The 16865-nt window shown below is 34.3% G+C and overlaps 1 protein-coding gene across 1 annotated transcript; it reads left to right on the plus strand.

Moving 5' to 3' along the window:
* LOC134269734 (uncharacterized) lies at positions 1 to 8233 on the plus strand. The gene is made up of 7 exons (XM_062751938.1): positions 1 to 479; positions 1158 to 1287; positions 2491 to 2763; positions 3972 to 4030; positions 4119 to 4182; positions 4306 to 4370; positions 7318 to 8233. Exons 1-7 carry the CDS (start codon positions 30 to 32, stop codon positions 7444 to 7446), a joined length of 1170 nt encoding a protein of 389 aa, XP_062607922.1. The 5' UTR covers positions 1 to 29; the 3' UTR covers positions 7447 to 8233.
* The last annotated feature ends 8632 nt before the right edge of the window (positions 8234 to 16865 follow it).

Genomic DNA, 16865 nt, shown 5'->3' on the forward strand with positions numbered 1-16865 from the left:
AATTACTTATTTGGCATACTACATTCAATATGGATTCTTCGGTTTTACTTGTTTACGAAAACGACGGATCAAAAATTGTGAACACAGTCAGGAAAAGCTTAGAACAATGTGACGTCATAGTACATACGACAAAAATATCACATGCTGTAGATCCTCCTCGCCACTCCGCCAGTGTACTGTTTTTAACTCCGGGAATGTTATCTGTTTTAAAGTCATCGTCTTCACGGGAACTTAATTTTCTAAGCAAAGAGTGCGCACTATTTTATCATGACACTGTCAATATCTTCGGGGTATCCGTTCAAGAAATTCTAAACAAAACATTACCTTCATTTTCAAACTGCAATGTTCTTCCTCTTGGAAAAAAAGTTCGAACACTTACCGGTAAAATTTTGGAACTCATAGATGCAGAAAATGAGGAGATTGATTCCGAGTTCTGTCTTTTACCCGAATTTACGCTTTACCCAGAAACACCTTGGAAGGTAGTGTTGATGAAAATGCTAACAAAGATTAAACAGGCATTTTTTGTCAATATTTCCATTTCTTTTTGTTTTTTCTATGATAAATCTTTGAAAGTTGATATCTTGATAATTCAACCGGAATATAAATTTTGCCAAACTAAAGGCCAGGAGCTAGGTATAGTAGGTAATGCTTAGTATGCATTTCAGTCTCGTGCAGCTGTATTTGTGTTTGACGTCAGTAAACGGGAACTATCGAAATTGACTTGGGAGGCCTTGTGCAATTTAAATCTATTAGTCCTTTTTTAAAAATCTAAATCTATAATTTTATTTCACAATGAAATGGAAACACTGTATGCCAGGGACATCAAAGAAAGTTGAAAACGTGGGATGAATTTTTGCATTTTATCATTTTATGCAAATTATCCAACGTTTCCAACTATCTTCCATGCCCTGACATACCCAACAAACTAGACAGTGTTTTCTTAAATGTAACAAAATTATTACCAATATTGAAATAATAACTGGTTTTGTATAAACCCACTTATTTATAAGACAATAAAAATTCTTGCACACAGAAAAATTGCATTTCATAATTTACTTTTTTAAAAATTGCTAAATATTATGAAGCAAAAATGAATTGAACTTTAGAAGCTAAGTTATACTGAGTAATAAGTATATAGAGCTATATTTAAATTTTAGCACGAGCAAGATGTAGTCATTTCATTCGATTGCGAGAGATCGATCGAGGAAAAAGTAATGGTGGAATCGGAGGATCGGTTATTCAAAGCCACGTGGATTAATCCACATACTTATAAATGCAGATTAGCTGGTAAGCGTATCTCGGACATACTACACACTAGCTGCAGATCTGTAGCGTAATGGTTTTATACCCGTAAATCTGGAAATTTTTGCTGTAGATAAATTTTTAGCAAATTTGCGAGTTCATTGCATTCGCAAAAATATTTTTGTTAAAAAAAATTCAACAGTAAGAAAATGTAAGCAAAGTAGTGGTCATTCGCAAAATTTTGAAACGTAAAACTTAATCAACAGCATTTTGACCCAGATTCGCAAAATAAAATCGACGTAAAAATTTCCAGATTTACGGTAATAAATTGTCTTTGACCATAACGCTACAGATCCCGTAAAGGTGCAATTTAAGGCGCAATATTTTTTGCCCACTCTTGGGCAGAATTTCTCCACTTTCTTGCATAGATCAACTACCTTTCACTCCCTAATTCTAGGCACATTCTGTAGCCAATATGTATATTTTATCCACCTCCCAACCATTTAAAGTTGTCTCTACAGGTAATAAACTCGCTTGAAGTGAATTTTCAGCAATCTAACAAATAATTTAATCAAACGAGTTTATCACTTCTAGAGACGACTATAAAGGGTTGGGAGGTGGATAAAATATACAGATTAATAAATAATGTGCTTAGAATTAGGGAGTTGAAAGGAAGTTAATTGACCGATGCTGGAAAGTGGAGAAATTCTCCCCAAAAGTGCACAAAAATATTGCGCCGTTAATTGCACCTTTTTGCATTACGGGATCTGTAGCGTTATGGTCAAAGACAAATTTGTAAAACCATAACGCTACAGATCTGCAGCTACCTACACACTAGCGTAACATGTATACAAGTTTGTCATGAAGGGCATGTTATCCTTTTGTGACTTATAAAAATACGTAGGATGGTCAGATCTTTATCCAGTCATAATAATGCTTGTTGGTATGTCTGAATTGTACAATATGTGTTATATTGATCTATTACCTTATTTTTAATTGGACTTAAATAAAATTCTCTTTAATCTTTAAGCAATGAGAGAGAATGGTTAATGCAATGGACAGTTTAATATTCACCCTAAAAAGACCGACTACTTTATTTAAGAGATGTGAGAATAAAGCAGTATTGAAATACTAGTATATCTTACCGTAACTGTGACATTTTCAATTTGTAAACTTGATATCACTTTAAGTTTTTCGGGCATATTGATGTTTTAAAATTAACATTAATTTTTTTTTCTCTCTCTTCAGACTTTTGTGAATTTGGTAAGCGAACGGTGACGGTTTATGTGAATGAAGAGAGCTTGGGTTCATCTCATGTGTTCATCAAAGACAGAACACAGTGTATTCTAGATGAAATCAGTGACGTGAGGTCACCTCTGCATTACCTGAAGGAGATCTTAGATATGGCACAGGGCAGGGAGGAGAAACTTCATTCCGAAATGTCAGAGTCTCTGATACTTAAAGCAACAAAAAAGTTACTAAAAACATTGCAAGAAAAATGGATTTTATCTAACAATTTAGGTAATATCAACATTATCAGTACTGTTATATTTTACTACTGCTGAGAGCATGAACCCTTTTCTCAAATGTTTTGCAGTCAAAAAACGACCCAAAGATAAATTTTATATTTTAACAATGTCATAATAACAACCTAGAAGTAATTAAATGCTGCTGTTAAATGAGATTATTGAAATCCCTGTAACACCAACATATCTACTGGTAATATATGCCTCAGTTTTAGATTATTCAGCAGAGAGATAAACCGATATGTTAAAGTCTCTCTGGGGTATAAATAGAATAGGGCGTTTCTTACTCTGAAGTTGACATCAAAAAGATGCTTGAGTTTCTGATTGACAATATCTATGTTGTTTTTGGAGACCAGGTCTTCCAACAATCTATTGGAATTCCCATTGGCACCAACTGCGCCCCGTTACTAGCACTAATTTTTGTATTCATATGAAGCAGAATTTGTAAAAAATCTTGTACGTGAAAAGAAGAAAACACTTACCGTAACCTTCAACTCAACATTTAGATATATCGACGACGTATTGTCAATTAACAATGGTGATTTCTATTCTTATGTCGATACAAAATATCCCGTTGAGCTTGAGATGAAATTTACTACAGAGTCTGACACATCTCTCTTATATTAGGATAAATTATTTGAAAAAGACGTTAATGATAATCTAAGAACCAAGCTCTATGATAAACGTGATGACTTTAACTTTTCTATCGTCAACTTCCCTTACTTATGCAGCAATATACCTTCATCACCTACATACAGAGTTTATTTAACTTAATTGATTCGAAATGCAAGAGCATGCCCTACGTATAAACAAGTTCTAAAACGGTGTAAATTATTGACAAACAAGTTGATGAAAGAAGAATATCAACTGTCTCGTATAAAGTCATCTTTTTGTAAGTTCTAGGGTCTATACAATGACTTTGTCAGCAAATACATTTTATCCTTGAGTCAAATGTTGACTGACTTTTTTCATACTAATTGTTATTTGATTATTTCTACACTGAATTGACGACGGATATTTCCGTTACTTCCCGATCATGACAAAGAGCACACGGCGGGTGTGACCGGTCGGCAGGCGATGCTCACTCCTCCGTGACACCCGATCTCACTGTTTTGGATGTCTTTGTTTGCTCTGATCCTATTTGTATTTTTTATGGATTTTTATCCTGAATACTGTTTGTTATCTCCATATGTTTCATTTCAGAAACTCATCACAGCAAAGGTGAACAAGATTCTATAGAAGTGGACAACACGTCGAGAGAGGTCAATATTTAAAACGTTTACTGATGTATGGTTGTAAAATTGCATTGGGTATTTCAGAATTGTCAGCTTTATGTGTTTTCTTTTGTAGGAAGGGGGGGTTATCTTCCGTCGTCGACCAACTAGACAGGCATTTAAAAAAAGGAGTCTATCAAGTAACGTTCTATATAACAATATAACTTATGTAAATCATGTACAGTAGTATAAGAACTGTTTGATATGTCGGTAAGCAAATGAAGTAGATACGATCATAAATAATAAAATCTTTTTTTATTTAGATAAATCAGACTTAGATCGTGACATCAGCGAGGAGGAACAGCGAGTTCGGATGGAAAGGCATCGGGTGGTTATAAGGAACTTATACTTATGTCATAACTTAATGTGCAAACATGTGCATTATTATTATTATTAATCTATTCAAATGTAGAAATTAACAAACGGTGACCAAGCTCTATTGAAACAAATAGGGAGCAGAGAAGGGACACACAGACTTTTGAAATATCAGCAAAATAATGTCAGCATTATTAATAAATTATTTTCTACGAAAGCCGGATAGGCTTATTTCTGAAAAGATAAAAAAATATTTAACTCGTTATAAGGAGTTAATTATCTCGTTATAACGACTTAGTTATCTCAATATAACGACTTAGTATCTCGTAATAACGACTATGGTATCTCGTTATAACGAGTTAATTATCTCGTTATAACGAGTTAATTATGTCGTTATATAACGACTTCGTTTTATCTCGTTATTACGAATTACTTATCTCGTTATAACGACTTAGTATCTCGTTATAACGAATTAATTATCTCGTTATAACGAGTTATTGTTCATTATAACGAATTAATTATCTCGTTATAACGAGTTAATGATCTCGTTATAACGAGTTAGTTATCTCGTTATAACGAATTAATGATCTCGTTATAACGAATTAATGATCTCGTTATAACGACTTAGTTATCTCGTTATAACGACTTAGTTATCTCGTTATAACGACTTAGTTATCTCGTTATAACGAGTTAATTATCTCGTTATAACGAGTTAGTTATCTCGTTATAACAAGTTAGTTATCTCGTTATAACGAGTTAATTATCTCGTTATAACGAATTAATTATCTCGTTATAACGACTTAGTAATCTCGTTATAACGAGTTAGTTATCTCGTTATAACGAATTAGTTTTCTCGTTATAACGAGTCAATTATCTCGTTATAACGAAGTAATAAGTTGCCCTTTTATTTCCAAATTAATAGCAATATAGGAATTAAAAATGGCTGTAGTTTTAATGCCATTGAAGTTTAGTTGATAATCATCAGTCGTACTTAACTTTAAAATTGATAAAGAGATGCCAATATAATTTGCAATATGGTTTTAATAATATTAATCCTGTTCGAACTACAAATATCTTGCCGTCAGTAATCACAATTTGATAAAAATAGCAATCTTTTAATCGAAGACATTTACACATTTATACGTGAACGTCTCTAAGTACACACTATTAAAAATATATGGCCAAATGTACTTGCTTCAAACTTTTGCAATTTAAGTATAACAACTTTCTCCGATAAAACACACTATTTATACCCCCCGCTTGAAAAGCGGGAGGGTATATAGTAATCGTTAATTCCGTCCGTCCGTCCGTCCGTCTGTTACGCTTTGGGGTACCCTTCTCTTATCCTCAACTCCTCTTAAACAACTGAGTGAAATTTAATGAAACTTTCACAGAATCTTTAATACATATTGCCATTGTGCACCTCCTATTTTATGTTTTGATCCGACAAATATTTTGGGTTTCCTGGCCACCGCAAAACATGGACTTTGCCATTATAATCATATGGGAGGCGGGGGGTATCATTTAGTGAGCTCATTGCTCACAGTACCTCTAGTTTTTTATATATATGTTTAACTTTTGGATGACCTTATAGCTTCCATAATCAATGTCTAATTTCTTAATTAATGCATTATAATGGCAAGATAAGGCTGGCGTTAGTTACGCAACATATCTTATATACACTTACAGTGTGATATATATTATCTTTAGAGTCAGAAATGTTTTGAAGAAGGGGGTATGGAGACATCAGCAATTAAGTCTTGGGCCCGCGTAAAATTCGGGGGCTACTGTCCACTCATAACACAACATCACGAGGCAGGCATAAGGTTCCGTATACATGTACACGTATTTGTCTTTGGTTTTTTTTTGAGTAAAACAATACAAATCAACTGCATCGTTTATAATTAAACGAACTACAATCACAGACACAACCCCTCGAAAAAAAAAACAAGACAAAACTAGTTTGCTGTTTTTCAAAGAAATATTGAATTTTATATGCAATACTTCCTATTACTTACATATATCAACTTTAGAGTTTTTAACTCGTTATAACGAGAAAATTAACTCGTTATAACCAGAAAATTTTCTCGTTATAACGAGTTAATTTTCTCGTTATAACGAGATAACTAACTCGTTATAACGAGACAACTAACTCGTTATAACGAGATAACTAAGTCGTTATAACGAGATAATTAAGTCGTTATAACGAGATAATTAAGTCGTTATAACGAGATAACTAACTCGTTATAACGAGATAATTAACTCGTTATAACGAGATAACTAACTCGTTATAACGAGATAACTAACTTGTTATAACGAGATAACTAACTCGTTATAACGAGATAACTAAGTCGTTATAACGAGATAACTAACTCGTTATAACGAGATAACTAACTCGTTATAACGAGATAACTAACTCGTTATAACGAGATATTAACTCGTTATAACGAGATAATTAACTCGTTATAACGAGTTAAATATTTTTTTATCTTTTCAGAAATGAGCCTATCCGGCTTTCGTAATTTTCTATAAAGAAACTGAAAAATAAGACCATATAATAGTTACATTATAAAAAAAAAATTTAAAAAACTTAGGATCTATGTCACGGTAGGCGATGCCAAGACAAAAACCCTCACTTTGAAGACTTATAGCGGTATTTGATAATGTTTCATACAGCTGGAAAAGTTACACAACAATACACAAATGAATATCTAATGCCATACACGTAACATCTGCATTTGGTGCTTATGTGTCCCAAATAATATTCTATTTTTAAGATAATTCACTCTCTTTGTTTGTGATGTTTAATTTTAAGCATGATTATTGTTTGTAGTCTTCACATTTCATTTCCTACGTCTCATAATTATTGTATTTATTTTTTTTTTAAGCATAAAGTTCTTAAAAGTTTTTAGTTTTCTTGTTTGAGTCCTGGTCATTGTGAATTTTTTTAACCATTTCAGCGCAGAAGTCAACGAATATCTCGTACACTACAACACGTATGCTCGAAAGAGGACTTTCCTTCCATCGATTTAAACAGAGACTTGTTGAAATCCCTGCCTTCAGACTTTTTTAAAAACTTGACTTTGTGAAGTGAAATACAATAGTACAAACATTCTTCACTGTTTATGTTGCAGCAAAATACCAATGTCCCTTGTTTCATTGTACTACTGCTTGGTTGATCTTCAAGGTATACAAGAATTTCATCGCAATAGATAAAACTGCTTGGGAAAAGAAAGCTTAACTCAGGACGAGATTTTGAGATCAATGATAACCCATGGATTGATGTTTGCGTGATTTACGTTCCTGCAATACTGTAACAAGTCTGCAGTTCGTTTTTTTCTTCCTATCATGAAGACACAACCAAAGGTGAAAGAGAAACAAAACATAACTTGTGGGTCTGAGTTTTGCAGTTTTTTCATAATTATTAATATCATAAACAGCAGAAAATTGTCTCTATATTGTTTATAAAAACGAATCAGGAATTTTACCCTCTGTTGATCCTACAGTAGGTTAGAGTATAATAATCAATATTTTGTATGATGTACTCCGACTGGTATTTTAAAATCTTGGTAGGTAGGTTGGTAGTTTTTTTAAGTTTATTACAAACTGATAAATGTCATAAAAATGACAGACTCGGAAATTTATGGATGTACGTATTCATTATACACTGGGTAACTGGTCATGTTTGATATTTATTGCTATAAAACTTTCAAATGAAAAAAAGAGTGTTGCAGAGAAATAAAATACAAAAAAAAATGTAAACCCAAACAGAATGAATCGATCTCAATTTTCTTGAAAAAAAAATCAAATTTAAGTCATCAACAAATATTGAGTAGACACCTCTTTGATGGTTCAGTCGGAGTACATCAACCAACTCTTTTTAATATATTCGATCAGTGCATTGTTACAACGCACTTTGAAAAATTACGCACTTTGAAACAAATTTTCAAAGTGCGTTAAAATTTGGGACCAAGCTAACGCACTTTGAAAAAAATATTTTTTTTCAAAGTGCGTTAATATCGACCATATTAACGCACTTTGAAAAAAAAAATGTAAAGATTGATCAATATTTCTTCAAATAATCGGTATGATAAATAACAGATCCTGGTTTGATAACTTTTTTATGATAAAGTCATTGTAGGACCTGAGATATTGACGTTTTAAATATTTAAGGTTTTGATAAAATAAAAGGGAAAATTAAAGGGTCTTGAAAAAAAGAGTGACGATTGTTTAAGTTCATTAATTCGTTTCTTCTTTTTTTTTTAATTCTAGTCTTTGATAAGTAGATGTAAAGGTGTATAGGGGGCACTGACAGAGGACGGCTTCAAGCAACTTAGCATTTATCATAATAAAAAGGGGCCAATTTGATTGTTCAAAACTATGAAAATTCTTTCTCTCTCATACGTGTTACTGTACTTAAAAATTTCTAGTTTTCATCTGTTTTCATTAACTCATTTATTATTGAAAGTTTTCAACGTCATACCAGTTAGGTAAATACATTATTATATGAATGCTTTGAGTATAGCATAGACATCGAGACTGGGCGAAGGGCCAGGGGAGGGGATGGGGAGCTTAGCCCCCAACTTATTTTGGAAAGATATATACATCGTATAAGCATTGAAAATGCAGCGTACCCTTTTGAGGTTTATTGCTCCCCTCCCCCGTTTGTTACCGACACCTATGTATTGGAAAGATAAAGATGTGGACTTAGGGATCTAATACCCGTCTTCTCCTCTTTTCGACGGGAGTAAAATCAATTCATTTTTGAGGCTAGGGTTAGGCTTAGTTTTTTGAAAGATAAATAAGAAATAAAATCTTTCCATGACTAAAATATGATTTTTTTTCAAAGTGCGTTAAGTGTCTCCATGGTAAAATATATTGATGTAGACTCTTAACGCACTTTGAAAAATTTTTTCAAAGTGCGTTGAGTTGGTCCCAAATTTAACGCACTTTGAAAATTTTTTTCAAAGTGCGTTGATTTTGTCCCATTTTTAACGCACTTTGAAATATTATTTCAAAGTGCGTAATTTTTTCAAAGTGCGTTGCCACAGTGCATACTATTTATGCAAGATATATTACTGTATTCAGCGGCGGCTCACACAAATTGGTCCGACCAAAATAATTCCATCATGATAAGTAGATACAACATTATTGTTCATGATAAGAGTAAAGTTGTGTTTGTCATACGTTAAAGAAATCAAAAATAACGTCAAAATATTATTAGAAAGTCACTTTCCCCCCGAAATGCAAATGAAAAATATCAATATTCCTGCGCTCGCTCCCTCCTCAGCCTTTTTTTTTTTAACATGTTTGATAACAAAGAATATTTAGGTCATTCTTCGATTCATATCTTTTCACCGATGAATTGATAACACTATATCAACAATTGTATTAAGTACATGTTTATAGTCCATTAATTATCATACAATTTCTTCTTAAAGAAAAAATTAATCATTCTGTGTATGTGTATTATTAAATGACGGAATTTTCGATCCCTGGCCGGATTCTGCTCGTGTGTACACTTTGTAAACTGTAGGGTATGTGTGGCAAAACGAGAACTGGGTTGGAGATTCGGGTTCGTGTTGAAGTTCAGCATACCATTTTATATAGAACTTGAATAATGTAAGTAATTTCTGTGACGAATACATTAGTATATTTCAGTAATTTTCAAAACAAAAAAGGTTTTCAGTTTAGAATTTTCCGACCCGGTCCTGATTTTCCTAACCCGGCCATTTTAAACACAAGTTGTTGCAGATGCAAATGTTAGAACAAACTATATATAGTTCAACAGGGATTGTATAATTTTTATTAATCAGAATTCGTATTCATATGATCTAATTAAGAAAAGAAAAGTTTTGTCTGCCATCGTAACTTCTCGGCAAACCAAAACGTGTTTCTCCGAGCTCGCTGGATGCGTTTGACAGCTCCATCGCACGTGTGTAGACCAAGGCTAATGTTGGTCTTGCGGACACGGGTACGTGTAGGCCTACATGTATGTGTACTGTTTGTTAGGAGACTTGGTGACCGTAATGCTATGGACTCACGAAATTTACTACAGTTCCATAATTAGACAGTGCAGTTTTTTTTATCAACGTCATTATAAACACTGTTAAACATATTAAATCTAAAAGTCGAATATCTTTGGATATGGGGTAACCCATATCTATTCTTGTTATTGTTGGCCTTCGTTGTATTTTTTATTGTTGGCCTTCGTTAAGGTATGGAAAATATCATTAACCAGGAACTTGTCACAGGTTATTATAAAATATGACAGAATAACTTCTCATGGAGGATTTACCTGAAATAATTATGTTCCCCAAACGAAGTTGGGGAACATATTGTTTTTACTCTGTTTCTTATTATTATTATTATTATTATTATTATTATTATTTTTCTTCTTCCTGGGAAAATCTTTTCCGCGAGTGATCTTGTAAACTACACATTTGATTAAGGTGAAACCTTTTTAGGGTCACTAGGCATGTAATGTAGATTTGCGGAACGAAGGTCATTTTGCGCGCACGTGCTTGTAAGAGCGTGCACGTGCAACACGTGAAATGACCAATATAATGAATATAGCCGTACCTTTTTAAATTTTTGATGATTTTTTTTAAAAATCATAAGATAAGGATATATTAGTACCATAGACAAGATGATATGGTCAAAATAGCAAGATCTCACGCGCATGCACGTGCGCATTGCTCTGATTGGCTGAAACTAAAGTCTCAATATCTTTCTTGTTTTTTGATAAAATCCTTTGAAATTTTGAATATAGTCATACATTAGGAAGATCTACAGCCTGATATAAAAGAATTGTCATGAAAGCATGTGCATGCACGTGTGCTTGCAAGAGCGCGCACGTAAAACACCAAAAATGTCCAATATAATTGATATAGACGTAACTATTTAAATTTTTGATGAACTGTTTTGAAACTTTTAATATAAGGACATATATGACGCAGAGACTAGAGGACATGGTCAAGATAGCAAGATCTCACGCACATGCACGTGCGCTTTGCTCTGATTGGCTGAAACTAAAGTCTCAATATCTTTCTTGTTTTTCGACAAAATTCTTTGAAATTTTGAACATGGGTATACATTATAAAGATCTACAGTATGGTATATAAGAATTATTATGAAAAGCATGCGCATGCACTTGTGCTGTAATCTGATTGGCTGAAAATTTAAATGTCTATAACTTTCTGAGTTTTCAACGAAACTGGATAAAATTTAAAATATGAATAGGTGTAATGGATTCCTACATAGTGGTACTATAAAAATTTAATGCACGAACATGCTTTCATGCACGTGCGCGCGCGAAATACGCATAATGGCCAATATTTAAAAAAAAACATTAAAATGTATATTGTTTAAATTTTTTTTGTTTATCTATTCTAACGATATATACATTAATTGTTTAGACAACATGCCGGGATCATCTTGCATGTACATGCACGTGCGTGCACGTATATATAGTGCGTTAAATTACATATATTTGATATCATTGTAGCTTTTATAATTCTTTGATGAAATCCTTTGATACTGATATTTTTAAAAAATGTCTTACAGGAATTAAGCACAAAAAGGGATTTGGGGAGCGTTTGGGGAACATCTGTAACGGTCCCCGTTACAATTAGCACTAGTTATCTATTAGAATTATCTATCAGAATTCTATGTTAGCCAATGAAGGTTGTAATGTGTTTCTCTTTTTCGTGTACTAAGACCTGTCAATGAAGTTTTTTTTTAATGACAAAGCAGCGACGTTTCTAATTTGATAATTATACGAATTGTTCTACCTGTACAGTAAATCTATTCATTACTTTTAAAATACAACTAACAACAATACAGTATTTGGACATAGCAATTACACGTAGCAGCTTTATTGTACAATGTACATTTATGAAAATTCATGATTATATATATGTACTTGTATATCGTAATGTTTGATTGAAGAAAAATATCGATGAAATTAAAAACTTTATTTTCAACGTGTTGTCCTAAATTGGCATTTAAACACTATTTGTCCTTTACTTAGCTTTGTTAACGAGACTAGTTCTATAGAACATGTAGACCCACGTGATTTATCAACCAAATATTTGAACGTTGCAATTCCAAACAAGTATCTTATTATCTTGGACAGACGCAATAAAACAAAGACAACTTTTATTTATGTGTTTTTTATTTATTTGGCGCTTTTGGGCACGGCTGAATAAAATAACAACATATTATTTTGGGCCTCCAAAGCAACGGGTAGGCCCAGCAACAACAACATTTCAGTTCAACAACAACATTTCAGTTCAACAACAACATTTCAGTTCAACAACAACATTTCAGTAACATCAACATATCTGGTGACCTTGACCCTGGGAGATGCAGAGGCCAGGGTCAACAAACATTTCAGTACATCAACATATCAGGTGACCTTGACCCCTGGAGATGCAGAGGCCAAGGTCAAATGATAAAAACTTGCAATGCAAGAATAATATTCACACATCCATGACTCTGGGAGGTGCAGAAGTCCAGGAAGAAAATAAAATAGTTTTGTTTACACTGTCACAAAATTTACATGGTATTCAACTTTGACCCTGTGTGGTGCAGCGGTCCAATAATGAACCCATATTACATCATAGTTCAAGTGATGTATGCCGCTCAGTTCGCAGTCCATCTTCAGAGATGACAGCCGTGCCGAATATGTAGGTACACTGTACATATGACCAGTTGCTATGTAAAACTCAGTTCGCAGTCCATCTTCAGGACTAACAGCCATGCCGAATACGTAGGTATAAATGGCCACTCACTGTGTAACACTCAGAAATGTCAGTTCGCATTCCATCTTCAGAAGTGACAGCCATGCCAAATATGTACGTACATATGAATGTAGGTACATATGACCACTTGCTTTGTAAAACTCAGTTCGCAGTCCATCTTCAGGAGTAACAGCCACGCTGAATACGTAGGTATAAATGGCCACTTGCTTTGTAAAAAAAAACTCAGTTCGCAGTCCATCTTCAGGAGTATCAGCCATGCCGAATATGTACGTACAAATGACCATTTGCTTTGTAAAATTTTTCACTGAAAAGAAAAAAAAACAGAAACCAGCAGTATCTATTCAACAATGTACAATTGTTGGATTAGGGTAGGGAGGGATTTCTTAAATCTACGCTTAGCCATTGTTTTCTCAAATTTGATTAACACCAACCTTGCAACTAGCGTGTAACCGGCAAAGAGAGAGTTTGCAGCATGAGCACCTTTCTTTATATAATTGAAAGTTAGATAACTCGTGCTGAAACAAGGAGAGATAACTGCGCCAAAAAATATTGCGCTGCCAAGATAAAAGCATCTTATTCGCATATGGGCGAGATAGATGCTGTATTATCTTGGACAGACGCAATAAAACAAAGACAACTTTTATTTATGTGTTTTTTATTTATTTGGCGCTTTTGTGCACGGCTGAATAAAATAACAACATATTATTTTGGGCCTCCAAAGCAACGGGTAGGCCCAGCAACAACAACATTTCAGTTCAACAACAACATTTCAGCTCAACAACAACATTTCAGTAACATCAACATATCTGGTGACCTTGACCCTGGGAGATGCAGAGGCCAAGGTCAACAAACATTTCAGTACATCAACATATCAGGTGACCTTGACCCCTGGAGATGCAGAGGTCAAGGTCAAATAATAAAAACTTGCAATGCAAGAATAATATTCACACATCCATGACTCTGGGAGGTGCAGAAGTCCAGGAAGAAAATAAAATAGTTTTGTTTACACTGTCACAAAATTTACATGGTATTCAACTTTGACCCTGTGTGGTGCAGCGGTCCAATAATGAACCCATATTACATCATAGTTCAAGTGATGTATGCCGCTCAGTTCGCCACAAGACCCCAGTCGTATATTCTTGAACAAAGCATATACGAATGGGGGCGCCGCCACTTTACTAGTGGGGGTCCTGAGCGGCCTGAAACAGCCGTGACCCTTCCTCTCCAGATATCAGTCATTATTGTGATGGATAAAACTTACATCCACGCCTAATAATTGGCTTTATATCCCCTGAATTTTTTTTTTTTTTTTTTTTTTTCCTTAACTTGGATAAAGGTCCCCATCCCTTTCAAATAAATTATTGGCATGGTTTTTTAATGTCAGGATAGTGGATTACAGAATCCCCAACTTCACAAACTTTGCTAAAGAAAAATGCATTAAACCCCTTACTAGTATTCTCCATGGCCACATTATATAAAGAACAATGCCAATTAATACGAGCAGAATATGAGACCATATTAAGTGCACAAGAGGAAATTGAAGCTCCTTAATAAATTTCAAGTATTTAAACCTGACATTCTTTAATTTTGTCACTGTTGTTTTCCCTCTATGGATAATTTGAGATGAAATCCCCAATTCCGTACTTGCCCCAGTACGAAAGAAGTGGGATTTGTAGTCCCAAGACTCGAGGTTTAAGACTTAAGGTTTGGCTAAATTCAAAGTAAAATGGTACTTAGTGAAAGGAGATCCGGAAAAATTGACAAAATAATTGACCCCTTGGGTAGGTCTAATTTCTAAAAACCTTTGAAGATTAGTGCAGGGGCAAGTTAAATCCTCTGTGTCATGTATCTGCAAAGTTGTTACCCTTCCATAATTAATTAATGATGTGTCGTCAAATTGAGTTTCTGTATTGGCAACAACTCCATCTGAGGATTCGTCGGAGACTGCATAATTTTTTTTTTTAAAGAAAGTTTTAGTATACAGTAGAAAATGCAGCTGAAAACAATTAATGATACCTCATATGAATTTGTACATACGCAGGGTAAAATTTTAAGAATCTGCTTTAATATGGACCTTTTCAAGGGCAACCTACTGTCAATGCTGTGAGCTGTGCTTTTTTAACGCCTGTAACAACTTTTAAGTATGAACTCTTCTGTTAGGTCTATGTGACCTCATCGTCGCAAACCACGGCCAAAATGTACGCTCCTCTCCCATCTGGCCGTGGTTGAACGAGGAGAGAATTCTTCGTAGCTCATTAAAATATTGACCAATGCGAGTAAAGCATAGTCGGATGATGAACTTTATCGCGACCTTTCAATATCCAATCGCAGTTTGGAAAGTTTTCCTTGTATACTGTTGACGTCAGTTGTTGATTTCGATTGCGATGGAAACAAAACTTTTCACTGACTGAATATGACGTCACAATAGAGAGGCGTAAATATTCAAGATTACGACACTTTTTGTGATCAAGCAGCCACGGGTAGGAGAGAGCTCTATATGTGGACTCCGGACCGTGGCTTGAGACGATGATGTGACCTTGAAGTTTGCAATTATAAAAAACGGAAGCTAAGTTAGGACGAAATGTCGAAAACACAAGGCCTTTAATTGACCAGTGTGCAACAAATCTAACAATCAAATAACAAGGGGGAGTCAAATAGTATTTAATCCTTGTTGCAAGCAGCAGCTGAAGTATGCTCTTACGCCTAATTAATAAGCCTTGCTAGTGTTTTTAGAAAATGCTGCCCCTAACAACTTGTTTAATTTATGCTAGATATGAGGTTCTGGAATTCGATTGGTACAGGTTGTGGTGATGTATGTGGTGCAGTTTGCAAGAAACGGTGCCACTGCTAACGAGAAATGGAATCAGCACTACTGTTATAATTAGTACGGAAGTGAACAGCACGAAAAATTATATTGTTTAAAAGCAGTCTAACACAAATGATCGAATTAATCTCATCACTCTACTGGATTTGAGGACTGTATGTTCAAAACCGTAACCAATGCCTCATTATCAATATAAAACCGTATTTTGAGGACTGTATGTTCAAAACCGTAACCAATGCCTCATTATCAATATAAAACCGTATTCTCCTATTTGCAAGTTGACTACCACATAAACTGACATCCAAAACTACTAGGATAAGATTTAGTGTTGTCATGTCATGCAATATATCTGAAGAACTGTAGTCACCCATTCACGTGGCTAAGGGAAATAGCACCATTGCCCTGAAAGTATGCTCCACAACCCAGATGTGCAGAAACGGCACTATCTGTATACAGATCTAAAATTTAATTTGACGACCAATCACTTTCTTGGAAATAATCTTGACCATTGAATTGTTCTGGGCATATATCTTGCTTCATTTCATTGTTTAACATAGTATGATGGTGAGGCTTAGATACCCCCGGGTTGAATCGTACAATCTCCTCACAAACTTGTAAGAGAAATTGAGCTTCCGCAACAATGACTATAACTGCCGTAGAACTATTAATTAATGTTCCTACAGTATGATACATTTTTCAAGAGGTATTCTGATCAGCATCTGCATTGTTTCATTTTCTAAACCTACAAGACAGTGAGTGGGATAAACCGTTTTGTCATCATTTAAGGGGAACCCACAGTTGAATACAAACCCCTTGCGATGTTTGCATTAATTTAAGAATGACTCGCTTTCTTTATCTGCAAATATGAAATCATCTATGTAAATAATGATCTTTTTTTTTTTTTAATCCAGTGCAAGAA

The sequence above is a fragment of the Saccostrea cucullata genome, unplaced genomic scaffold, assembly GCF_032062105.1.
Source record: "Saccostrea cucullata isolate Sc308-1 unplaced genomic scaffold, CSIRO_AGI_Scuc_v1 ctg382, whole genome shotgun sequence".
NCBI lineage: Eukaryota > Metazoa > Mollusca > Bivalvia > Ostreida > Ostreidae > Saccostrea > Saccostrea cuccullata.

Bases quoted from the DNA above. Each gene is read 5' to 3' on its own strand.
- LOC134269734 (XM_062751938.1), top strand. From the start codon at position 30: ATGGATTCTTCGGTTTTACTTGTTTACGAAAACGACGGATCAAAAATT. The intron at 2,764-3,971 runs GTAATATCAACA...GTTTCATTTCAG, and splicing joins GATTTTATCTAACAATTTAG to AAACTCATCACAGCAAAGGT. The intron at 4,371-7,317 runs GTGGTTATAAGG...TAACCATTTCAG, and splicing joins TTCGGATGGAAAGGCATCGG to CGCAGAAGTCAACGAATATC.